Below are 22,610 nucleotides of genomic sequence, written 5' to 3'. Positions count from 1 at the left end.
TTTCTCTGCCGAAATATTACTTACGTGTGTGTGCGTGCTTTCCTGTGACTTTACGGGTGTTTTGGCTTTAAGACACATCCTAAAGCAGAATTCTTCTTCCTTTTACTTCTCCCCGCCTGTATTTTTCTCTTCCTTTTTACTCTTCTCTCAGCATTAATGTTGTACTGAGTCAGGGGCAGGTCCCAGTGGAGGCATGTAGAGTCAGACGAAAGCATATAACAAGGTGCTGCAAGTCAGAAACACAAGACATAAAACATCCACCTGAGAAATTGCTTTTTAAAAACAGCTCCTATTTTTCCTGTTTTATAAACCGTGCAGCTGTTTTGATCAAGCTGTGGGAGGCTGCAGTGTTTTTCTGACAACATGGCATGTTTGTGAGATTTTTACCTCCTTTAATATGTCAAAAAAAAAGTTAATCTGTGACCTTAGGTTCAGAATCTTAATGTTGTGATCAAAGCTTTGCTTTAAAGAGGCTGAAGTCCAATTTATTCTGTCGGGCAGATTTGAGATCTATTCTGTATGCAATGTTTTTTGTACATTCTATGGTTCTGTTTCCCTTTGTGTATGATAAAAGATGAGATGTTTCTTTTAAATATGTAAAACTTTATTGTTAGCCAGGAGTAATTTGTTTGTTGTCATTTTCTTTGTACTGCATGTATTCTCCCCCAAAGTTTACAACCACACTTTGGGCTTCCCTTTGATATGTTTTCATTTTCCTTCTTTAAATAATCGCTGCTCTAATGTTCCTCCAAACAGCTCTGTCTTTCTCCCTTTATGCTGCTTCTGTAGGAGGGTCCCTATGTGATGCTGAAGAAGAACTGGGAACTTTATGAGGGAAACGACCAGTTTGAGGGTTACTGTGTGGACCTGGCTTCAGAGATCGCCAAACACATCGGAATCAAGTACAAGATCTCCATCGTACCAGATGGCAAATATGGAGCCAGAGATCCAGAGACGAAGATATGGAATGGCATGGTGGGAGAACTTGTGTATGGGGTGAGTTAGGACAGAGAGTTACTGAACTTCATTGTTGATTTTTATATATCTTTATATTTTTAAAGTATTTTGATATTTATTCAAACGCTGGAGGAACCCATCAAAAGCTTTCAGATCCCTAGGTGAGGTCTTCAAACTTAGTTTGTTCATTCAATTTTACCAGTTTAACTTCACTCAATTTACAGGTCAGAGTCTCTGATACACTTTAAAGTTTGAAACACAAAGCAAATGTTGAAACAAAATCATGCATTTGCATGGATGGACAGACTGACAAACACACAGGGATGGCTGACTTGTACAGTGAAAATCATATAATCAACATTTGAGGTAAAAAAGAATGAGTAGTTTGCTAATGAAGTCAACATAACAAGAATCAGGGTTCCCAAATAAGTTTTCCTGAAGGCTTGAAATACAGTATGTCAGCAACGACAAACAAAAGGCCATCACATTCGTTGGTTTCCCTCTTAGATTGTATTAAATATGGATGTAGTCTAAGTGATGTCACCAATTGCTTTCTGAAGAGGTCTGTGAAACTCAAAGATAGCAGGTGCCCTATTAAATACTGAAATCCAATGAAGTGGAGTTCATTACCTATTCACCTGGCAAACAGTGACGACATGCTCACCTGTCAAATACAGTATACAATAATAATAATAATAATAATAATAATAATAATAATAATAATAATAATAATAATAATAATAATAATAATAATAATAATAATAATGATAAGAAGAAGAAGAAGAAGAAGAAGAATGAGGTAAAGAGACCATTTTCGATATAGGGTGTAGTCTTTTGTTTTTACAGTCTTATTGCCTTCTACATCTTTTTATATTAAAACAAAAAAACAATGTAAAATGATGACTTGACTCACCAAATAGAGAAAAATGAGATAGAATAACATCAAGTAAGAAAGAAGAGCATGACTAAAAACAAATCAAATAAGAAAAGTAAGAATAAATCACAGTTACTTGTCATCACAGTTAAATGAAATAATCAAAGGACAAGTTACAAAAGCTTCAGTAAAAATGTTTTACACCCCTTTCTCCTTTTCTTCTTCCTTGAGCAATACTTGTCTAATTAACTGTTTTTGTGACTTATTAGTGTGCAGAATTTTATACACAATACAGAAAAGGCCAAGGCAACCCCTTTTAGAGCCCTTAAAAAAATGCAGCTGTTTACGGCTGGGAATTTCTTTAATTCTGCTGTAAAAATGTGCATTTTAATACAGGCTCTGAAGGGAATGCTTTGGCCTCAGGAGCCAGCCTCAAGTGGACACTTGAGGAAGTGCAGTTTTTTACACTTTTACACCCTATTGTGTAAGTAAATTGCTCTTGCTTTGGAACATCATTACTGTTAATGTGGAAAAGTAGCAGTATGAGCAGTATAGACACTTTAATTCCACTATAATTTAAGAGCCACACAAGAAAAAGTACTGAAACAAAGTCATTACAAAAAAATAAACTTTCAGATTAAAAGGTTTTGGACTTGCAGAACATAGGGTCACAGCTGCTTAAGAAGTAATAAGGATTTATTTACAGCAGACATGGTGAATAAAAACTGAAATTCATTGCCTTCTACTGTGACTCTTTGGTGTATTCCTTCTCCCTGCATTTTTATCCCTGTCTAATTCATAGTTAAACACAATCCAAGCCTGCCACTCATACTCACAGACAGACATGAAAACATACACTAACAGAGCTGCTGCCAGAGGGACAGACAGGGACTGAGTGCTTTTCAGTTTGCAATCAAATATGAGGATAATACATGTTAAAGGTCAAGTTATCAAGCATAGAAGATCTGTGCACAGTCCAGTATGTGATAAGAATAAAAGTAGCTTGTCTTCATCAATTTGTTTCACACATTGTGGTCTCTTCGTTAATGCTACGACCAGGATCAGGCCGGATATTTAGTTCTGGCCTAACCTCACACATAGACACCTTTTTGGGTTCACTGACATGAAGAAAAAATGTATTTCAACATAATCTCAAGTACAAATTTAGATATTCAAATGTGCTGAAAACTTTTTTAGATTAATTTCCATTTTCTGTGCAGTAGGAAGGTCAAATTGCTTTAAATGCACTCCTGCTATTATGATCCCAATACAGCCCATCAAGCAAAAGCTGAGAAAGCTTAAAATAACTCTTACAAAGTGCACAAAGTTTCCTCTGGCTCTGCATCTCCTTAGTTACCATGTCAGCCTCCTGCAGCGATGCTCGGTGTCTTGAAGGGTTCACTCATTTCTTCCAGAATTTGGCAAGCTAGCTAATTATGCCACTCACGCTTATGCACAGTCTGGGATTTAACTCTGTTGTCTGAATGCAAACTTTATCGACATGCAGAAGACAATGTCACTCATCACTTTGCAGAAGAGTGCGAGTGGAGACATTTGCTGCAGAACAGCGACAGAATTAATTAGCCTCTAGAACCCGTCTAGTGGAAGGTGACGCAGCAGTACCGCTGCACTCGCTAATCTGGTTTGATTTGTTCCAAACACTCGCAGTCCTTTCTGATGACTCTTCTGTCAGACTGAAAAAACATATTTGTAAGATTTCAGCACTCTAGTTTTCTTCTTTGTTCAGTTTTTTTTATCTGCATGTCCTTGTGACTTTTCTCTCCCTTTCTTTCATGTTGTTTACTTTCATCTCCCACTTTCTGTCTCTAATTTATTTCCTCTCTCTTTCAATGGTGCATTCTTGGTTTTGATATTCCTCCGCCCGCTCCTCCTGTTTTCTCTTGCATATCACTTCTGACTTTCTTGTCTGTCTATTCCTGTTTATTCTCCTTGCATTGTAACATCCTCACTCTGTGCAATGCAACGCTAGTTCTTTGAAATGCAGTTGTTGTAGCCTCTTTTTCAGTTAAGACTGCAGACGTTGTTTAGCTACACGCAGCTACTCAGACACAGATACTCAGTGTGCTGAATGAATGATGTTTTTGACTCTTCATCTGTGTGTGCACGCATGCAAATGTGTGAGACCTCGCAGACTAATCTATATTCCGGTAGTGTCACTTTCATGCCCACGTATGAATTACTTCTCTGTCATTCGACTGGTTTTCTGTCTACCCACTCTGTCTCTTTCAACCCTTCCCTCTCCCCTTTTTCTCACCCCCGCTGCATCAATTCCCTCTTGGTGCCTTTGCTATATTTTTCATTCCCTGCTTTATGCTGCTCCTGTTTCAAACTCCACTGATTCTTTTACTGCACTTGTCTACTTTAGCCGACCTCTTGTATTTCATTTTTTCTTCCTTCTTTCTCTCTATTCCAAAACTTTCCCCTTATGCAGTATGAAGGCAAATCCTGTTCACATCACTTGTCTTTTTACCATTAACTACAAATTAAAAGCAGTAAAGTCATACTGAAACACTTAACCCCAAAACCCCTCTTTGCAGAAAGCAGAAATTGCTGTGGCCCCGCTGACCATCACTCTGGTGAGAGAGGAGGTGATCGACTTCTCGAAGCCCTTCATGTCTTTGGGAATATCAATCATGATCAAAAAGCCCCAGAAGTCCAAACCAGGCGTTTTCTCTTTCCTGGACCCGTTGGCCTACGAGATCTGGATGTGCATAGTGTTCGCTTACATCGGAGTCAGTGTGGTGCTGTTTTTGGTGAGTAGATGTTAAAAAATAGAAGTCAGTTTTCAAAGTAGATGCAGGTCTATGACGATTTGAAGATTTTTTAATAGCTTAGGTTAAGGGATGCAGAATAGATATCTTATTAAGATAAGAGATAATTTCAATTAGTTGTCTACATCTCACAGTGTCTTACTTTGTAAATCCTTAAAGTCAGGACACATTTCCTGCTGATCAGAAGCCAGTTTGTTGAATTCTGAGGGTAAAGATAGAGGGGATGATGCTTCTTTTCATGTCAGCTTTAACAGCAGGTTGTCCTTGTCTGATGACAGTATTAGCAGGGGGGACCAAGTCTGGCCACATCACACGTCACTCAAATGTTTTATAATGTTGGAGAAAGTTTCTGCACAGCAAATCATTGCATACCTAAGATCTTGTAACAAATTACATTCATGCTATTTATATATACCAACATATATCTCCTTCTCTTCATTCGCTTCAGCATATTTCAGAATAAGCTCTAAAATGTTTTTTATCTTTTGTTTTGATGTGTTTTTCTTTTGCTACTGACCTCTAAATGGCATCTAACTTTTCCCTCTCTGTCTCAGGTGAGTCGCTTCAGTCCTTATGAGTGGCATGCGGAGGAGCCAGAGGAGGGCACAACAGAGCAGGGCCCCACCGATCAACCCCCCAATGAGTTTGGCATCTTCAACTCTCTCTGGTTCTCCCTGGGAGCCTTCATGCAACAGGGCTGCGACATCTCGCCACGGTGAGGGAGAGACTGCTGTGTGTTTGTGAGACAAACCGAGTGCATCTGTGAACACTTGTGTGTCAGACTGTGGGAGTAAGAGATAGTATTTGAGTCTGTATACAGGATGTTTGTGTCGGCAGGGATAGCGTGGGTGTCAGTCTGAATGGCTGTAATGTTAAAGTGCTTTAGTTTTTCTCTGTGGTGATTCAGGCTGTTGACAATGTGACTCACCTCTTTTAGCACTTCTTTTTTTTTACTTTTACTAAAGTGGACTGCTTTTCAAGACAATGTGCTACAGAACCTTGAAAAAATGTGCTAGAAACACACACATAAATAGACACAATACTACTCGCACACAAACACACTTAAGTGAGAAGATACACCTGGAAGTATTCTAGTGGTAGTGTCCGTATGGGGTGTGCTATGGTGGGAGATTTAGCAGTAGATGTGTATGAATCTTTAATGCAGCACTGAAGAGGCAGAGTCCAGCAGTATTTTTAGAATATTTATAAGAATATGGCATTTTATTATTGATAACCTGAGAATGCAGTTTAGTGAAATATTCATGGCCATCATATTCAAGACCTTTAGGGAGCAAATCTAAGGAGAGAAGAAGCAGCAGATAGAAAATAGTGATAGACGATGAGCAGAGAGGTGTGAGCACTGGAGTAACGTGTATGTGTGCTTGAGAGAGTAATAGGAAGTGATGGCAAGAATGTGAATGTTCACTTATCACTTTATCAAAGATGTGGAGCTGTGTGATGTGGTTTGTGTTATGCTGTCAGCCAAAGAGGAGAACTGCTGCAAATTCACATTTATTTTTTACTGTTGTGAATTTCTGAGTCTATATTCCTAACATAATAAAGTGCAAGGCTTTCTCCTTTAGCTTGACTTGCTTGCACATTCAATCCCCAATTTCACAGATGCACGGCACTTCTACATATTTCTAACACTGCCCAGTTGGGTCAATATGTGAATGCAAAATGTCAGAACTTGTTCATTCTGGCTTTTTGCAGACTTATACATGAATGTCCTCAAGTAAAAGTTTGTAAGACATTCAGGTGAGTCAGTGTGTGAACGCTGCAGGTAGTAGCCTGGAACATTTACATAGAGAGTGAGTGGGCAGGGTGATGATGCTCACAATGAGCAGAGTTTGGTGCTTTGAATTTGAGTAAGAGCTGTGGTGAAATTCTAATACCTGTAATGATAGAAACAGTCACCTTTACTGAAGACTCCTCTTTCTCTTTCTCGTCCTCTGCACCACCCCACCATTATCAAATGGAGTAATTCAGTGCGATCTCCTGCTGGGAGGTACATGTGTGAAAGGCAAACGTGGACGAAATCAGGAACTCAATGTCTTGAAATTGTCAGGAGTTGGTGAATGAGAAGGGCTTCAGTAAAAAACAGTCATTGCTGAAACGTTAGTCCTCAATGAAGGAACTTTTCCAACAGGTCACAGCTCTAAATACAGACAGTTCAGACTGCAGCCTAACACTTTTCCTAATCCACTTATCCTTTTCCATAGTATATGTATATAAGTGTTTTAATTGTGCTTTTATGTAGCAGAGGAGGTTATAATGAAATAGATAACTGCATATGCAGAAAAGGTCTGAAGCTTTATGGTGTAGGTGTCAAGAATACTAACTCAATGATGGGGTAGTTTTTTGACCTGAGAAGACCCTTCTCAGTACTAATATTAATTCAAATCCAGGCACTGAATCAAAATATTATTGACATTATATAATCTTAACAACCCATTTCTCTTCTTTGAAATACCACTTCTGCTTTTAAACTGAGATTTTAACCAAGTATCTCTCAAACATGTCAGCCGCATTCCCACAAGCATTTCACTTTTTGCAAAGAACAAAAGTTCTACATCCTTTGCCTAAACTTAACTTTCTCTATCCTCCTCTATTTGCTCCTCTGCCCTTCTCTTTGCAATCTTTCATCCATCTCTTTCACAATCTCTCTTTCCCACTCCCCGACACCTGTCGTCTCCCACTCCTCCCCTCTTTACCGTGACTGACAGGCCAATTCTAGGCCCAACACACGTAATGAAAAACACTCACATCAATTGCGTGCACGCAAGTTTAAACAAACACAGGCACACAATGTGCACTAAAATAGGCAGACACGCTGACACCCATACACCCTCATGCAAAAAAAAAAAACACCCTGTGCGTGCCGTTTCACAATTCAACACACACATAAACTTCTCCATCACTTGCAGTGTCTTTTATGGATGTGAAGACATGAAGGTAGTGTTTGTCATGTAAATCACCCAGCCTTATCACCTCTTATATAAAAACAAGTGCTCTATAAGTCAGGAATACTTCAGTTGTATATGCTGGTATATATAATAGTGTCTACAGTTGTGCTCATAAGTTTACATACCCTGGCAGAAATTACAATTTCCTGGGTAGTTTCTGTTGCCTTTATGATATAAAAAGAGTAAACAGTTGTTTGATAAAAATGTTGCATCCCCCAACCACTAACCATGAGTGAAAAAAAGTGTTTCTCTTATCATTCATCATTCTCTGAAAAATAGCCAAAAAAACAGAAATGCTGCCAGGGTATGTAAATTATGAGCACAACTGTACATGTTAGGAGATGACATGAGTGATGCTTTGTCTATGTCGTGTTCATAAGTGTCTTCTACTATCCTTAATTAGCCAAAATGATCTGCTTTTACATATTTAATCCATTCCAAACCTGGTAACTGTTGCAGAAGAAGAATCAGGCAACTAAACACAGTAAAAGGTTAATTGTGTAATTGAACCAGTTTGCACAAGTTGTCAACCACCCACACCTCTAGGAACCTGAAGAGACACCGTTGTCATTTTTGAGAACCACCTATGACTAAAGCCTGAACAGCAACACTTGCCATTATTTGTTAACGGCTCCAGCACCAACATAAAGTGACATAAATGGAGTATAGCTTGGCTAAATTTGAATTGTGCTGCTTTGTTTTTTTTCCTGCAGCATATTACTCACTCCGCTCTTTACAACACATTACTAACGCACTTGTCTGTTTAATCTGTCATGCTCGGTTCTTCCTTTTGTTCTGCTTAAGCTGCCATTGCTACATTGGCTCACTGTCAGCATCACTGCATCATCATCAATCATCATCACTATGCTGCTTACATATCAGCCTCACCTCCACCCCAGCATTCACCTGTGGCTGCTAACTGTTGTGACTCACTCCCTAATCTCTCTGTGTGGGCTTAAGTGTACACTGCTGCTGGCTGTGAGGTCTGACTGACGTGCCAAGACGTCATTTACTGTTCCCTCTGTTCACACTTCTCTTCTTCAAGTACTGAAATATCTTTGTAATGGTGCAGCTATGATTTTGAAAGAAGAGGTAGGAAATATGTAAGGAGATAAATTAACTTGTTCATTAGATCTATTAATGAAGCAGTGAAATGAGCCTGCAACCAGGCTTCCTGCCATAAAACCAGGTGATGAATGAGCTTCCACTGTGACTCTGAGCTCTGCAGGAACACTACATCACATCCTTAGAAAAAGGAGATGTCATGCACATCATCATGTTGTATCAATTCCTACAGCAGATTTACTTTAATCCCACACTCTCTTATTTATTTGTTTATTTATGTGGATCCCCATAAGCTAGTACCCATCTACTATTCTTCTAGCAACTACTTTTGGAGGCAGGCGAAGACATAATACCAATTTTTGACACAACTTACTGCACAAAAGTGCTGTCACTCCAATAATAAGAAAGATATTAACACACAACTGCTGAAATATCCAACATTGAACATTTCTTTTTATTTCTGGGTTAACTAGAAGTGGCATGCTCACTTGTTTACTCCCTCCGAATTTACCGGCCCTCTGAGCTATGCACAACAACAACAACACACTGAACTCATCACTCATTAAAGAGAGAATATAGTAGATCTGGAAAATTCTCTTTCCAGTGTCTCTACTCAGCTAGTTTCACAAACAGATAAAATCCTCTGGGTTTCAATTACAGAGCATAAAATACTTCTTTGTGGTGTGTTGCATTAGCTCAGTGAGGCAGGTGTAATTTTTCTTATGAGTCTGTGCTTGTGGAGAGTTAGTTTCTGTTATCAAGGCAGTGATTTCAACGTATTGTAAAAGAGAAGTGGTGGAAATAAAATGTTACTGTGTTCAAGAGAAGCCAGTTTGTTAGGTCTTCATGACATTAAATGACCTAAAGGGCCCGGGGGTTGATTGATTTTATACAAGCTGGACTATAATGATAGCATTAAAGTGCATTTTTTGTTACAGTGCTGTTGTGGACACTTTAAAAAGACTTCACTCACTGTTATCTGTATCTAACTATTTTTCTCTGCTATTACAACATAAATGTTTGGAGGAGACTGGTTATGTCTAATGAGTACAAGTAGAGCACACACATGTAGACCTGTAGACAGTAACCCAACATGTGATTGCCACAGATACCTTTGATACAGCCTACAGGTTTATGTTAGTAGAGAAAGTTTAACAAAAACATAAGCAGCCTGGTAAACTTTAATATTTCACCAGCTACTGTCTTATCAGTCAAGGAACAATATCCCTTGTTTTGGTATAGACTATGTGATGGACGTCCTCACATCCATAACCCATCTCTGTCAGAGGAGGATTTTTCTTTACATGACTCTTTCTTTTGCCTTCTACCATTTGTCTGCCCTGACCATGGAATGGTCATTCTTGTTGTGTTTTTATCCACTTTATCCTTCCTGCGAGATCTCTGGCTGGTCAGCAGGGATCAAGGTATTGAGGCTGACATTTACAGAGGAGCTGGGAATAAAGGGGAGGAGGTGAACTCTGCAGGAAGAGATATTCTTACAGACTAGTTGAATGCCTTTTGGTCTATTATACAGTGTGTGCACGTGTGTGCGAGTGTGTGGGTTGATGACTGCTTTGAAATATACTTAGTTACTAGCATTTTACTGTGTATTTGTAGTTTATGTGACAGTTTTTTTGTTTCATGTGTCTTTTTTACAACCTATATGTGTATCTTCTGGTCTAGCGGTTCATGTTTTTCAAAGCAGTTTTTGACTTCATGCACTGTGTGGGGGAGGGTGTGTGCATGTGACTGTGCATGTGCATTGTGTATTGTGTATTGAGCTGCCATAGTGGGTCCATTGGTATTCAGAGTGGGTGCCTCTCTTCCTGCTGCAGTCATCTCTGCAGTCTGGAGACTCAGTACAACACACACTCCTTAAGACTCTCCTATTTTTTCTCTTTCTTTTTTTTGGATCTATCACTCTATCTATCATCTCCTTCTTTTTAAAAGCCTTCGTCTGCAACCATTTTCTCTGTAACTTAAAGTCTGTTCATGCTGCTGTACAGTTCAATCGTCACCTTAACTGACGTCTTCATAGTTAAAATACAATATTCATGCCTGCATTTATTCCTCTGACACAAGCTCTGTCTTTATGCAAAACACAGATTTGTTGTTCCTTCATCTTTCTGATTAGGCATAAGGTAATGGCCAGCAGCAGGCACAGATGCATCCACTCACACTTGCACACATCGTCAAAATGACCTTGAGAGGGCATTTGCACCAAACACCTGTCATCTTTCAGCCCAGGCTTTCGGAGAGCGGGGGGGGGGGGGGGGGGGGGGGGGGGGGGGGGTTGTAATGTCAAGGAGAGCAGCCTGGTTACCACAAGAAGAGTGGAAACAAAATGATGGACAGTCAGGTGACGGGACTGGAATTCTTAATGAGTGATAATGGCCGAAAAGGGCTTGTGTACACTGAGGAAACAAAGAGCAAACAAGTGCAGGAAAGAGAGAGAGAGAGAGAGAGAGAGAGAGAGAGAGAGAGAGAGAAACTGATCACCAGTGAACATCTCAGAGGGATTGGGTCTGTCTCTGTCAATAAACATCTGAAATTACAGCTCTCTTCTTGTGTGTGTTTGTGTCTGCTGTGAGGCCACGTATTGGCCCTGAGTTTGTATGTGCGTGTGTGAGAGTGCGTGTGTCTGTGTCTGTGTGTCTGTGTGTCTGTCCGCATGTGAATGTCATGTGTAAGTATTGACTAAAGGCTGTGGGTGTGTTGAATAGTTAATGCCAGCAGCACATCCAGCTAATGGTTTGACTAGCTAACCACAGCTGAAGCTAACTAACTAATTGATGATTCATCCTGAGGTCACTGTTTGGAGATCAAACTGACTGTGTTTATGAATCTCACCTGTTATGGTTTTATAAATCTCTTGAATAATCTAATCTCTCTCTCTCTGGGAATCTAATTTCTTCAATGCTTCACTTTTATCGTCCCTGTTATTATTTTAATTCATTACGCCTTTCATTATTTTCCTGCTGCACCTCATCTTTAATAGGATTTCTAATCGGATTTTCTTTTATGTGTGTCTGTTTGCCTTCATGCTCTATATCTGGCTCTATCCTGTAAAGTTTAAATCCAACATTCAAGTCACTTTGTATCAAACCAGCTGTTCATAGGTCAGGGTTAGGCTTTTACTCGTGAACTCATGACATTTTCAAGACAGCTACAGGACGTTCAGTCCTTATTTTCCTGAATTGTCTTTCACACATGCATATTATCATGAGACGATTGAATTTTTTACAACTCAGAGTTATCAGTTTTGGCTTTAGTAGGAGGAGCCCTAAAGTGGGGCATAGAGGAAGAGGAGGCTTTCACATAAGTGCCTGTTTTAAAGTCAATATCATTACATCCTCAGATAACAGACGTTAAGTCCTCTGATAACAATAGATTCTCTGGGAGCAATGGAACTTTTCAGGGCTTCCAGTGTATCCAGGGGTTTAGGTGAGACAGAAATCAAGAATGCAGTGAGTGTTGAGAACAGAAGTATAAGAGCAGATTGTTATCTGCAGATTTTGATGAAGATGTATGTTTAAGGAAATTCCTTAAAGCCACATTTTCTTTGTATAACTGCCAATGTGTTGCAAATAGCGATGCACAAAATGTATTTTTTCGGAGGGTAAAAACAGGCGCTGTTTAAGTGAGCAAGGAGGCAGTTTTATTTTAGATATTTTATATGTAACTTTTTTTTTTTTCTTCACATATACACACAATAAATAATAAAGGCAGGGGGTTGCAGATCTAAAAGACCAATAGATAGCCCTCGGTTACTAACAACAGCAACACCTACAAAAAGTAAGGCTACCCCTCATTTCAAAAGACTCCTGGGTTTAACAGAGTTTAATTACTTAAAAAAATAAACGCAAACAGAAAAGGGACTGTACGTTAAAAACAAAGACAAATTAAAGTCAATTTTCAAAAACTGAATTGGGTGGGACACAACCAGATCAATGGTTAACATACAGAATAAAGGAGAGTTTGCATCTTGGAATTTAACATTATCATAGCAGAAACGATAAGTCTCATCAAACAGTGTCAGTAACAGCTTCTACACTTTTAGAAAGTAATTACATGAATTACATCTATTAAAGTGAATCTGTTCCATCTTAGCAGTAAAAAGATTTCATTGCATTGATCAATCTCCTGAAAGCTAGCTTAAATCACTGTTAACATACAAAGAAACAAAGAGAACAGATCTGACTCTTTAATTGCTTTGTTTTTTTCTAGCTTATTTTCATCTGAACCGGAGCACTCCTGTGCATGCAGTAATGTCTTTTTCATGTTTATGTCTTCATCAAGCCACTCAGCTTCAAATTAAGCATACTTACTGGGAGAACAGCAGAAGTCCATATGTGTGTGGTTAAACTCTGGTTGTTTTACAAAGGAGTTTATCTGTATTTCTATCTGCTTTATTATTCTTTTGTCTTTTGTACTGATTTAACATTTATACCTCACTTTCGCTGAACACCTCAAACTTCTTCTTGCTGACATTTGTTAACACATCTGTCTGCATTACTTAAAACAAAAGGTCTTGAGTGCTCTGTAATCAGATAACAACAACAAGTATTTCATTTCCCTCCTTGTTTGTATGTCTTAACAAACAAGGAAATGAGTTTTCAACAAGCTTATGATTTGCATAATGAAATGGAAAGTACGTCACCCGTAATGTGTGGCGTGTCCGAGGTGGTCTAAAAGATTTCATAATGATCCGTAGACACATGAAATTCAACAATTGTTGTTAGTTATTATCTTGTTTTCTTGTGTAAGTTATCTTTTTTTTCTTCTTTTGTAAACATGTACAAATGATTATATCAGAAAGATAAGATGCTAATGAATGGTTTTGAAATTTGAACAAGATCTGTCTTTAAACACTAGTCAGAGAGTTTAATGAGCAATCAACAGTTTTTTGATAGCTGTAAACATTGCTCCTCTTTTTTCCAGCTCTAAGGAGATACACACAGACTTTATCTAAAGCTAACATAAGGCATCAACAGCCTGTTAGACAAATTAAGTCGCTAAAATGTCCTTCTTGTCTTACTGTGCCTCCGCTGCTTCTTTGCACATAAACTCCCTCTGTGGAAAAATAAAGAGGGAATTTAAAATTAAATAGACTCTAACTTTGGAGGAAACTCTTTTGATTTGAATGTTAAAGACAGTGCAAACAGGAGGAACATTTACAGCCAGAAAAAAATGTCTCAAGGGTCATATGGGACACAAAACTACTTGAAATAATGTTAACTTGTCCCTGAGGACTTAGCTCAACTAGACCGTGATAGTCAAGCATTGTCTTTACATCTAAACACAAATTTTCATTGACTGTATGTACATAACAAGTCCAAGATGCTTACACACTGAAAACATACTCATGGAAAACCGCCATCAAGCATTTACTTTGTATGTCTTTCTTTATATTTGAGTTTGGATGTGTCAGCATCAATCTAGTTTAGTCTTTCGAGTCTTTTGTTTGTGCGTGTGTGTGTGTGTGTGTTCTTGTTCATCAATCTAACAGGAAACTCCTGTTTCATTGCACAACCACCAACAAACCAGCAAACTGGGGACGTTTTTGAGCTCTACTCTCAGACATGCTTTAAATCATCCCAAAATAATCTCAAAACCACTTTGGTGAAGTTTGACCATTTTGGCTAACAGAGGACCTGACGGTGTGTGAGTGTTGAAGACCATGCTCAGTAGTCCTCCTACTGGCAGGAGCAGGACTTGTTTCAACCTACTGACACATGTCACCTTTAATCACTCCTCTGTTTGTTTTTATTACGTATGTAAGCTTAGGACTGAACAGGCAGCAACTTTGCCCCTCCCCCCTTCAAGTAAATGGTAAATGGAATGGACTGGTGCTTATATGGCGCTTCTCTATTCTTTATGATGACTAACTTGTTCACTAAAGGCAGAGCCTGCCATAGTAGAGGACCAGCAGAATTAGTCAGTGATGTGTGAATGCATATGAATGAAATTACCTATGTCACCAGGAGGTTATTATGTTCCCCAAGGACACTTTGTATTGTGCCTACATGAGCCCGGATCAAACCACCAACCTTCTGATTGAGTGATGCATGCATGGTCTAAAACGACTGTTTCTAGTGTTAGCTGAAAAAATTATTGTGCTCTGGATCAAAAGAAACAGTATTGCACAGCAGTGTGTGTCCGTGTGTGTCTCTCTGTGTGTGTGTGAGAGAGGAAGAGGAACAGCATGCCATTAATCTTTCACACAGAGGATTGGGGAGGCAATCTGTTGGCTATCATAGATGATACATGGCCCACTATAGAAGGACTCGCCTGTTGCATATCAACACACGCACGCACGTGACACAACTACACACTCGCAGGTTCACATGTACGTGCCATATATAGAATAAGGGACGTCAATCCCAAAGCTCAACATACACACCAGATTACACTTAGGCAGAAATGTAATACTGGTACTCAAATGAAGCCACACACACTTTGAATGCATGCACACTCTCACACATGGTGTCATCTGATTCCTGCATGCTCCATTGACCTCTCTAACATACACACACACACACACACACACACACACACACACACACACACACACACACACACACACACACACACACACACACACACACACACACACACACACAGAGACACACACAGATTCACACTGACAAATCAAGGACAGCCCAAGTTGTAACTGATATGTTGTAAATCATGACGTCCTCTACCGCATTATATGATCTCTGGTGGGTGCTTGTCTTTCATGTCCCCTGAGATACTGAACCATTTCAGCTGTCTGTCTTAAATCACAAACTCCATCAGATACTTAAAAGACGGCTTCCACTAATGATGCACTCTGCTTACTCTACTTGCTGTTCTTACACTTTAATTTACACCATCTGCATTAATGCTAGTCTGCAGCTTTCTCCTGAACTTACAGTATGTTAAATAAATAGAAGAGTAATTTATCTTTAGATGGATCTTACACTTGCTTTATGGCTGAATAAAGGTAGCTGTAGCCTATAGGTGGGATGTTGTCTTGTCAATATGCAAGATGAATTACGTAAAAAATGGCTGTATGCATTCACCTGCTGCTGGTAAATTTATGGATCTAAGAAGTGAATCTGTCAAGCAAATTACTTCAACAAAACAGTCTGGTGTTGATGATTGCAGCCTTTATTCTGTTTGATATAAAACCTCAAGCACATAGACTTCCTCACTCAGGTGATAAACCAATGAACAGACTGTGTTTACTTGCACTGAAGAATTCTGCAGCTTTACACAGGATTCTGAGTTCAAGGAGAAAGCAACCTGATTTTCACCATGACTTAAGTAGTTAATCTGTTTAAAAGGTCTGGTTGTGTAAACATTTAGCCAGAGGTTATGTAGCACAAGGTTTAATTCACCTGCAATGAGATACACACACAAGAAATATGCTTCTACTTCTCCTTCTCCTTCATGCTGTAGTCTGAAATCTGACATCACTTTGCAAACATATATGAATTCAACAACTGAGGCAATACCAGCAGCTGAACATGGGGTTAAAGTCTGCATACTCTCCCACTACTCTCATCTTAAGGTGCTAGACCAAGGCTTGAAGTAACATTTTCATAAATTCACAATGTGTGTGTGTAAGTGTGTGAGAGAACTTTCTTCATATGAGTTAGCTCCCTTGATCAAACTATGAACTGTTAATGAACTGTTAACACCCTTAACACCACCCATGGTTCATGGTTTGCAACATAAACATTTGTAGTTACTGACTGCATTTGTTACATGAATCATCACATCTTCACATGACTAGTAAGAGTGTGTTATAAAGCATGGGTTACATATTTAATTGCCTTTATAGGAGTGTCAAAGTAAAGTGCCACTAGAAAACTCTTGCAATACTGTTTCTTTTTAAAATCGTATTTACATAGCCCCTTTATTGTATAATTGTATTATATTATATATTATTCATTTCACCTGCTGTGGGCAGTCAGGATACAGGAGAGCAAGACTGAACAAGCTGGTGAAGAAGGCCAGCTCAGTCCTGGACCCTGTGGAGGTGGTGGCTGACAGGAGAATCATGGCCAAGCTGTCATCTCTGATGGACATTTGTTTTCTATATATATTCTTGTTTGAATTCTTGCACTGTACACCTTCTTGTTTGCTGCTGTAACTCCGTGAATTTCCCTGTTGTGGGATAAATAAAGGAGTATCTTATCTTAAAAACATGTCCACTTGAGGCTGGCTCCAAATGCCATGAAATATCCATTGAGCACCATGTTAAAGTGTTCATTTGTACATCAAAATTAAACATGTTTACAGCCTGGTACAAAAGGTTGATCCCAGCACATCATTTCTTTATTTGCGCATGCTGTTCAAGAGGGGAATTTTATGGTAACTCATCCATGTTGAAGCTAATTAGATTATGCAGAGTTATGAGGAGATTTGCACAATCAGGGGTGTGGCTGAATTGACTCATTTATTTATTTGATGGAGGTTTATGGCCAGCTTCAGCTCCACCTCTGTCTCTTTCTAGGTTCATGGCAAGTTATGTTGAGTCAGAAACTGCAATTTTTTGGCTTTAAAACCCCACTTCATAAACCAGTGGGGGAAGTCAATGAGACTACATCCCTGTTGTATGTGTTTTATGTCTTGTCCATTGCATACTCTTGGAGAAAATAAACTGAAAGGAAGATTTCATAAAAAGAGGTTTAGCTTGAACACCCTTGTTTTTTTAATTTAATACTACATCAAGCTTTTATCCTCTGTCTGCTGTCCAATCAAATCACAGTCACTCCATCAAATCAGATGAGAACGCTGTACTTCTGAGCAAGAAGACCAGTTATAAACTAAATGAATCAAACAAAGGTCTTTAGCACAGCAAGACCCTTACTATCCACTGTAGTACAAAATCTACTTTCCTTTTCTAATATGAACCCTTACCTGGTTGAATGAAAAGGTGTTTCGGCTGTTTTCTAATGAATATAGAACAAAACCTAACAACTGTTTCCCATGAGAATTCATTACAGCACAAGCCAGCTTCATTATTTCAGACAAACAAATCAATGCCTCCGGACACATGCTATTAATTCATATTTGTGTGTGTGCGTGTGTGTGCGTGTGTGTGCATGTGTACGCGTCTGTGCGTGTGTGTGCGTGCGTGCGTGCGTGCGTGCGTGTGTGCGTGCGTGTGTGTCTGTGTGTTTGTGTGTGTGCACGTGAACCTGCATTCAAGGATTAAGAGGTGTGCTGACTTTTGAACCGCAGCAGAATGCAGAGTTGCACTAAAAGGTGACAATTTATGCTGAGTCAGGCATCCCTGCATCTCTCGCTCCTTTTCTCTCCTCTTTTATTGCAAACTTTGTTACACCCAGCCCACCCGAAATAACTCAAATGTCACTGCTTTCACATCACAGTGGTTGTGTCACCGCTCAGATACCTGACAGAGAATTCAGGCTGTATTTTCAGATTACATGTCAGAGTGCTCAAATGTCACTCATAGTTTGTTCAAAGCAGCTGTCATTAACATTTTGTTTGTACCAGTGGATCAGTTACTTTATGTGAAATGAAAAGGCAATGCAATAGAGATGGATTCAGATTTAAAGATCCCCCTAATCTGCAGTTCAACTTGGCTCTAGCTTTTAAGTTTGGTGAATTACTCTACTTTCATGGCATCAGTTGCATCAGAAGGGGTCCAACAAAAAAGCTCCAAAACCCTGATGTAGAGAGGCTGCCCAACATTAAGCTACTTACATAAGAGAGCCACCAGCTGATGAGCACAGAACGGTTATAATGACTGAAATAGTCATCAGTTTCCCCTAAAGGCACTGTGAAGATATTTCATGTTAAGTTGATACTGGTGACCCCTTCCCTTTGGTAAAAATCTTTAGCAATTTTTCCAATATGTGCATTTGTTGTGGAAGCAAATTAAGTTGAAAATAAGTTGGAAGTGACATGCAGATGGAGCTGCCCACTTTAGGACTTCAGCCTCTGCACATGGGGTACATAACTTAACTAGTAGGCCAAACTTGCACCTCTAAAACAATACTTCAGCAGAAATCGTAAAAGTGTTTGTTAATCCTGTTCCAGTATCAGCCTTGAGTGAAACATTATGTAAAAAGAAAGTTATCTAAAGGGGGAAAAAGACTACTCTTGCCTACTAACTTTACTTCACACTGCTTAACACAGCCAGTTCCAGGTGAGTGCTGAAGTATGTAAACTCAGCCCAAAAAATCTTGTTGCTGGTAATCTCACTTTTGGATGTTAGTCATGAAGAGTCAGCAGTAAGAGAGTGAAGACATTTCAAATCAGTTAAAAACTCCTGACAGTGCTTTTACGTTTTATAACAAAAAGCGCCTAAAAGAGAGTGATTTACATCGGTGGTCAAATTCCTAACTACTTTGAATTTGAAAATTGTTTGGAAGCTGAATACAATACTTTTTGGGAGTATTATTTCTAAATGTGGTTTTGTGTAAGTATTTTGTCACAAACTACTTGTTTTTACTGCGCTCTGGTGGCCAAAAGGTGAGCTATTGAAGCTTTAATTGAAAGAAACTAAATATGATCAACGAACGGAGGATCAAACAATATGAAAAAAAGATTAAATCATAAGGACATAAGCACATGGACTGTTCTATTGAGGAATTAGGTGCATTTTAGATCTCTTACAAAAGAACATAAGTTGTGTTCATATTATCTGTGAATGTTTTCAACTGTTTCTTTACTTTTTAGGCTCAGAAGATGTAGGATGGAATGGAAATGATTTAGTGTATGTCCCTGTATACTCTTAGCTAATGTAATGGCCTTTTAAATGTTACAATTCAAAGAAACTGAGTACCTGTAAGTACAGCCTTGTCCAATAGCCTCTTTACTTTCTTCCTCACCCTTTTTAAAGTGTAGGTATTTTTTGTTTATGCTCATTAGTACCTGAAGGTCTGTTACTGAATGCAGCACTTAAAACAAACTAAACATTTTGTTTCGTTTCTCCGTCTGCCTCTCCTCTTCTCTAATGTGCTCACTCTTGCTTGCTCTCTTCCCCTTTTTACTTGGTGAAAACAAGTTCACGCAAACAAAATGAATTGCCACTTAGTTTGATGCCTGTGCTCACATTTGGAAGATAAAGAGAGTAAACATGGAGCCAGAGAAGAGGGGAGAATGAGGAGGAGCGAGATGGAGGAGCGCCCAGATTATAATCTGTTTCATGTAGCCTTTGTTATTGTTAGCACTGAATTGGTTCGAGGGTTGAAAGACAATTACTTTGTCGGTATTGTCATTTTCACAGTCATGCACACAGTAGTGTCAGATCGCTTTGTGAAACTACAGCCTGTTGTTTTGCATATCTCTGAGGAGCAAACCTTAATTATGTTTCCTTGTTGTTGTTTTCCCCTTGTCTTTCTTTTCTATCCCTTTAACCTTTACCCTCATCTCCTCTTTAATTATCTTTGCCCCGTCCTTCTTCTAAATACTCTTCTACAAATCTTTTCATTTCACTTCTCTCCTGCTTTCTCAAATCCTTCTCACTCTCTTATTCTTTTTTTCTTCTCTGCAGGTCCCTGTCTGGACGTATAGTTGGAGGTGTGTGGTGGTTCTTCACCCTTATCATCATCTCCTCTTATACAGCCAACCTGGCTGCCTTCCTCACTGTGGAGAGGATGGTGTCACCCATAGAGAGCGCAGAGGACTTGGCCAAACAAACAGAAATAGCCTATGGGACGCTGGACTCAGGCTCTACGAAGGAGTTCTTTAGGGTATGGACTCAACACAATCTCATGTTCTTAACACTTGCAGTAGTTTCAGACTTTTACTTTGTCAAGTCATGTAGATTTGCCACAGAGCTGTGAATGAGGAATCATCTTAAAGTGCTCAACCAGCTGTGCTCATACATGTTAGAAGTTCTGCATTTCTCAGATGTCCAAGATACCATACAAGCTGTGATAATACATGCTCACAAGGCCACATCTTGTACGATGCACACTTTTTTATACCAATGGTTGCAAGCTGGTACAGTCATTGCCTGATGTTCATAGCAGATATCTGAGTGGGAATTTGAATTAGGAAGGACAGAATGTATGATGTCAGAGCGGTCAGGTTTCCTTGTGTTGTCTGAGTTGTATCTCCCAAACATATTGTTTTATCCCTGGGCTATGTGCAGGGAAACAGTCTTTGTAGATGCAAATGTGTCAGAGAAAATCAGGCATAGTGTAACACTGGAACACATGAGCTTTCATCTGAATCAATCTCTTCAAGCAGATATTTGCATAATACAGTAGCTGCAGACAACAGTCCAGTCATAGATGCCTTCTGTCCTCTCCATTCTTGTGTCTGAAGCCTCTAGTAAGACTGGACACAATTACTAACAGATGGAAAAGGAGTATTGGCCAAAAGCTACAATGAAAGCTCCACCAAATATTGTCAGGCGCTCACATAGACAGCATGAAATGATGGGCATTACAATTGCTCCTAAAAGTAATACCAAAATATTGTGAGCTGCTGTCTGGCTGCAGGAAACATCATTAAACCTGACTCCATCATGTTAACATATGTAACGAGCTGGACTAGAAAATTAAAATAAAAAACATGGTTTCTGACATGACAGTTAAATCTTACTTTGCTGATTTATGTCCGAGTGTTCAGATAACTGTGAAGTTTACTTTTATTTACTTATTTGATGTTAAAAAGAGAGGACGTTACAACATGATTGACAGCTATGTTGACTTTTGTAGCCCCAGGGTCCTTGCTGGGTTTTTAGACCAGAGAGGGCAACAAAGCTGTGTGCTATAGACAAACACAAGAATCTATTACACTGTAGACCAAGCCGACCTATGGGATCTGTACTGTTCTATCAGTAAGCTAAGTGTGCCTGTGTTTCAGGGAAACGGCGTGACATCAGGTCACCAGCCACATCGCTTGTGCACATGCCAAAATCATCACCAGTGCAATTTGTCAGTGGCCATGTCGGGTTATTTTGGCTTCATTTTTCACAAAGAGACGAGATGGTGGTATATTGTCCATATTATTTTCAGTCAATAGTTGTTCCCGAAGGCTGTATCAGGTTGCCTATTGTCAGGTGGCAGTAATGCATTGAGTAATGTATCAATGTACTGTTGAAAAGTCTGGCGCAGGAAGATGATAGCAAGCCAGCAAATATATGTATGCAAATCATGTTGGTGTTAAATTATTTTTTAGATAAGAAATAAAGCGCTTTTGAAACAGTGGCCAGACCTAGGGGCTAGGAAACACATCATGTATTACAGTGAAAAACCCCACAGGGCACTATTAAGAGATGGTTCAAATTTTCTTACATCCAGCGTCCTTTTTTGAACAGCCATTAATGTCAAGGACTAGTTCATGTTCATTCATGCTCTGCTTCATTCATCACCTTCACATCATTATCCCTTATTACATTACACTATATCCAATATTTACTGGGAATGCAGGGTAAATATGGAAAAATATCAGTGGCAATGTAGAAAGTTTTAAAAATTTTAGACCAAAACTTTCACATGAAACACAACCTTTAACTCTTTTGAAATGCAGTCTGCCACTGTGTAGGGAGGTGTTGTCTCATTTATTGAAGCCAGACAAAAGCAACGCAGCATAAGTCTGACTCTAGGTGGGACAAGGACAAATGACTAATGACTGTGTAATCCAATTTACAATAGCCCAGGTGGGAGGAGAGGAATGAGTGGATGACTTTCTACTGAACTTTGCTTAAGAGAGGCTTACATTTTGAAAGTGGTGCTAAGCTCAAATATCTGGCTTTCACTATTTCTGTAAAATGTGTGAGTAAAAGACTTCCTCAAACTTAACACCTTTGTTTAAGAAGACGACACAGGGTAAAGAAAAAGTGACTTTTAGAATCTTTCAGTTGATGTTCACAGACATGACCAATTGTGTAACAAATCCACACCTGTACCCTGTCTAATGAAGCAATCCTTTTACTGATAATCATAATATCATAATTTAATTATAATTAGCATAATTAATGAC

The 22,610-nt window shown here is 39.1% G+C and overlaps 1 protein-coding gene across 1 annotated transcript in view; it reads left to right on the top strand.

Moving 5' to 3' along the window:
- gria4a (glutamate receptor, ionotropic, AMPA 4a) overlaps positions 1-22,610 on the top strand; it is a 119,791-nt gene that overhangs the window by 77,957 nt on the left and 19,224 nt on the right. Inside the window, exons 12-15 of the mRNA XM_034701502.1 lie at positions 790-996; positions 4,390-4,605; positions 5,178-5,338; positions 20,170-20,368. Of these exons, the coding sequence (XP_034557393.1) occupies positions 790-996; positions 4,390-4,605; positions 5,178-5,338; positions 20,170-20,368 (783 nt within the window). The remainder of the gene's footprint in view (positions 1-789; positions 997-4,389; positions 4,606-5,177; positions 5,339-20,169; positions 20,369-22,610) is intronic.

The sequence above is a fragment of the Notolabrus celidotus genome, chromosome 14, assembly GCF_009762535.1.
Source record: "Notolabrus celidotus isolate fNotCel1 chromosome 14, fNotCel1.pri, whole genome shotgun sequence".
NCBI lineage: Eukaryota > Metazoa > Chordata > Actinopteri > Labriformes > Labridae > Notolabrus > Notolabrus celidotus.
The sequence above is the reverse complement of the archived record's forward strand: the minus strand, read 5'-3'. Positions and strand labels throughout refer to the sequence as shown.